The 2,605-nt window shown below is 38.2% G+C and overlaps 1 protein-coding gene across 4 annotated transcripts in view; it reads right to left on the reverse strand.

Annotated features, from left to right (window-relative positions):
* Positions 1-297: 297 nt before the first annotated feature.
* The window catches only part of LOC106937930 (perforin-1-like), a 21,986-nt gene continuing 19,678 nt past the window's right edge, over positions 298-2,605 (reverse strand). For 2 of the 4 annotated variants that reach the window (XM_015019687.1, XM_015019686.1), the window contains exons 8-9: positions 1,983-2,076; positions 298-869 (exon numbers count right to left, since the gene is read on the reverse strand). In XM_015019687.1, the coding sequence (XP_014875173.1) occupies positions 645-869; positions 1,983-2,076 (319 nt within the window). In that variant the 3' untranslated portion in view covers positions 298-644. Of the gene's footprint in view, positions 870-1,863; positions 2,077-2,605 lie in introns of those variants that run through there. The other 2 variants (XM_015019689.1, XM_015019690.1) reach the window with 1 other exon arrangement.

The raw sequence follows: 2,605 nt of genomic DNA on the forward strand, positions 1-2,605 counted from the left end.
GAGATAAGCTGTCCTCATCAGAAAAATCAGGTTATAAAAAAGTAGCTCAGCTCTCTCTTCTTCTTTTGTATCAGACAAACAACTCGGATTAGGTTGCAAGCACAGCATATGGCACATGGAGGCGGCGCGCTCTACCAACCCACCACCAGGAAGCGGCACCCTGCTGTGGGCCGGTGGAAAAGTCACTCCGAAATAGAGCTGAGTCGAGCCGGGCTGCTGAAGTAGACGCATGTCCCCTGGTTCTCCGCTTTGCTGCATACAGAAGGTCTTGACCAAATAGTTTTGTGACACGTCCTGTAACGTAACTACGTCTCTCTCTCTTTTATAGTGACACATATAAGACATAATTCACACAACTAATACAAGATTTGTCAAAAATATGCAAAGTCAACAAATTGTAGCAATTTAAAATATTTTATTGTCATTAAAGGGAACACAATTTCTGGTTGCATATATTAAAGCATAGTTATTTCTTGTGAATAAATGTTACACAGAATCTTGAATTTTTTTTCATTGTATGATAAATACACATTTAGCTAGGTCTTTAACAAAATTAAACTATTAAGAATAAATTGTGAGTTTCAACCAGATTTAGTGATTTAATGTTATGTGATGAAATGAAATGCTTTTATTCCCAAAACCCACTAATCTTCTCTCTTTAAGGGAGATGGTTTATAATCGATGCATTTTTCTCCAGTCAGATGTGGGTCACAGGTCATCGTGTATTTAACCATAACGTTTCCATACGGTGATGAGCACGTGAAAGTGTAACTGCCAGGCTTCAGGTATGTCACGCAGTGTATGAGAAGGTCGTCATATTTCGAGTCCTGATCCCAAACCTCAATCTTCATTTGCAGGCTTGTGTCAACCTTCATAAGAAAATTTGAATGGAGGATCATTCAGATGCGTATTTTCTCATTCAAAGTCAAATTATTTAGTGATATAGAAAATAAAACTGTTTTCCGTGCATCTCAAAAGTTGATAAATGCAGAGTAAAGTTAGCCAAAACACAACGGCACAAGATATGAAATACATCAGCCAGTATTTTACATCTGGCTGATGTATTTCACATCACAATATGAGTGGTTTACACATATATTGTGTATTCAAATATTTTCTGCTTTTACTTTTATTTGTACTCGACCATAAACACCATGAAATGTGCATGGTCTATTCAAGTAAAACCAAATACTTTTTCATGCAGGTGCTGACCCAGTATCCCAAAACATAAAGAGTCTGCAGCCTGGCTTGGATCTAGAAATGGAGTTGATTGTACATTCCCCAAGTTCGGAATATGCAGTTTATCTGCATTACATATCATTTTATACTTTGATTTGTCTTATTTGATTTATTTATTTATTTCAAACAGGTTTTTAAAAATAAAAAATAAGCAATCTGTAGGACAATTGGACAAAAAGTTTTTAGTTTGACATTGAAGGTTCATTTTGTACATTTTGGAAAGCCAAGTTTTTATGCTCATGATTTATTTGTAAAAGCAATAAGAGAGGGTCAGCACTTCCTGTCTCAACAACAGGTTAAGCAGAGCAGTGAGTGTGGGAGTCGCATGTCCACAGACACCCAGGTTGGTTCTGAGAACCGAAACAAGAACAAGTTAGGCCTAAAGGGAGGTGCTCTTTTCTTGTCATTGTGGCTGCTGGTTCATGTGAGCAACAAGTTGAAGGACAAATTAGTTCATAATCAATAATTTAACATCATCTAGTTGAAATTGAAACTACAATGCATTTCTGATATTAAATTATATTTGATCCATTATGAAATGTTTGCAAAGAATAAATTAGCTTTCTTTCAAGACTAATGCATAAAAACTCAATTATCCCCACTTCTGTTAATTGAATGTCTATATTTGCAAATATAGATTCTAGTATTAACTCTATAAATTCTTCTGCATCAGCAGAGTAAATGGATCAGTTTGTCTGTTGTTGAGCTTTTTCAGCTAATCTGTGATGATAATGTTTACTGACCTTGCCCAAATTAAACTCAGCGTTCCACTTCGGATCATCGGATTGAATCATTCGGGTCTTGCGTTGTATGGAACCATAGTGCAGCTTAGCATAGCTGTGAACAAAAGAGGAGCCATATAAAAGGTGTGCTCACCAGGTTCCATTAGATCTTTGTTTTTTACCTTTGCATCAACCCACCTGTCAGTTACTCCAACGACATCTCCGTATAGCGTCCAGGCTTGAACAATGGTCACTGCTAGAGTTCCCCTTGAGGCGTGCAGAGGGCAACAGTTAGAGGACAAATCAGGAGTAGATCCCTCACAGTGTGGCTCTTCGGGTGATTTCTTCAAAGCATTGTCCTTCAAATACTGCTCAATAGCAGCTTTCACTGCTGCCTTTAGGAGCTCATTCGGCATGAGATGATAGAGAGATCGAAGGGAGTACGAAACAACATCTGGATGTTCTTTCAGGCTCTTTAGCCAGTTCATGTAGCCCATGGAATCATTTTGGAAAATTGAAAACTCCCCCAACCAACCATTTCCTCCTGACACCTCTGTGAAGTGCTGGTGGAGACCAGAGCTGAAGTTAGTGGCAACATCCTGGTTTTTTAGGACACTAATGCAAGAATTCGGGACACTAGAGAG

The sequence above is a fragment of the Poecilia latipinna genome, unplaced genomic scaffold (assembly GCF_001443285.1).
Source record: "Poecilia latipinna isolate Pla-1442-1.1 unplaced genomic scaffold, P_latipinna-1.0 Scaffold2469, whole genome shotgun sequence".
NCBI lineage: Eukaryota > Metazoa > Chordata > Actinopteri > Cyprinodontiformes > Poeciliidae > Poecilia > Poecilia latipinna.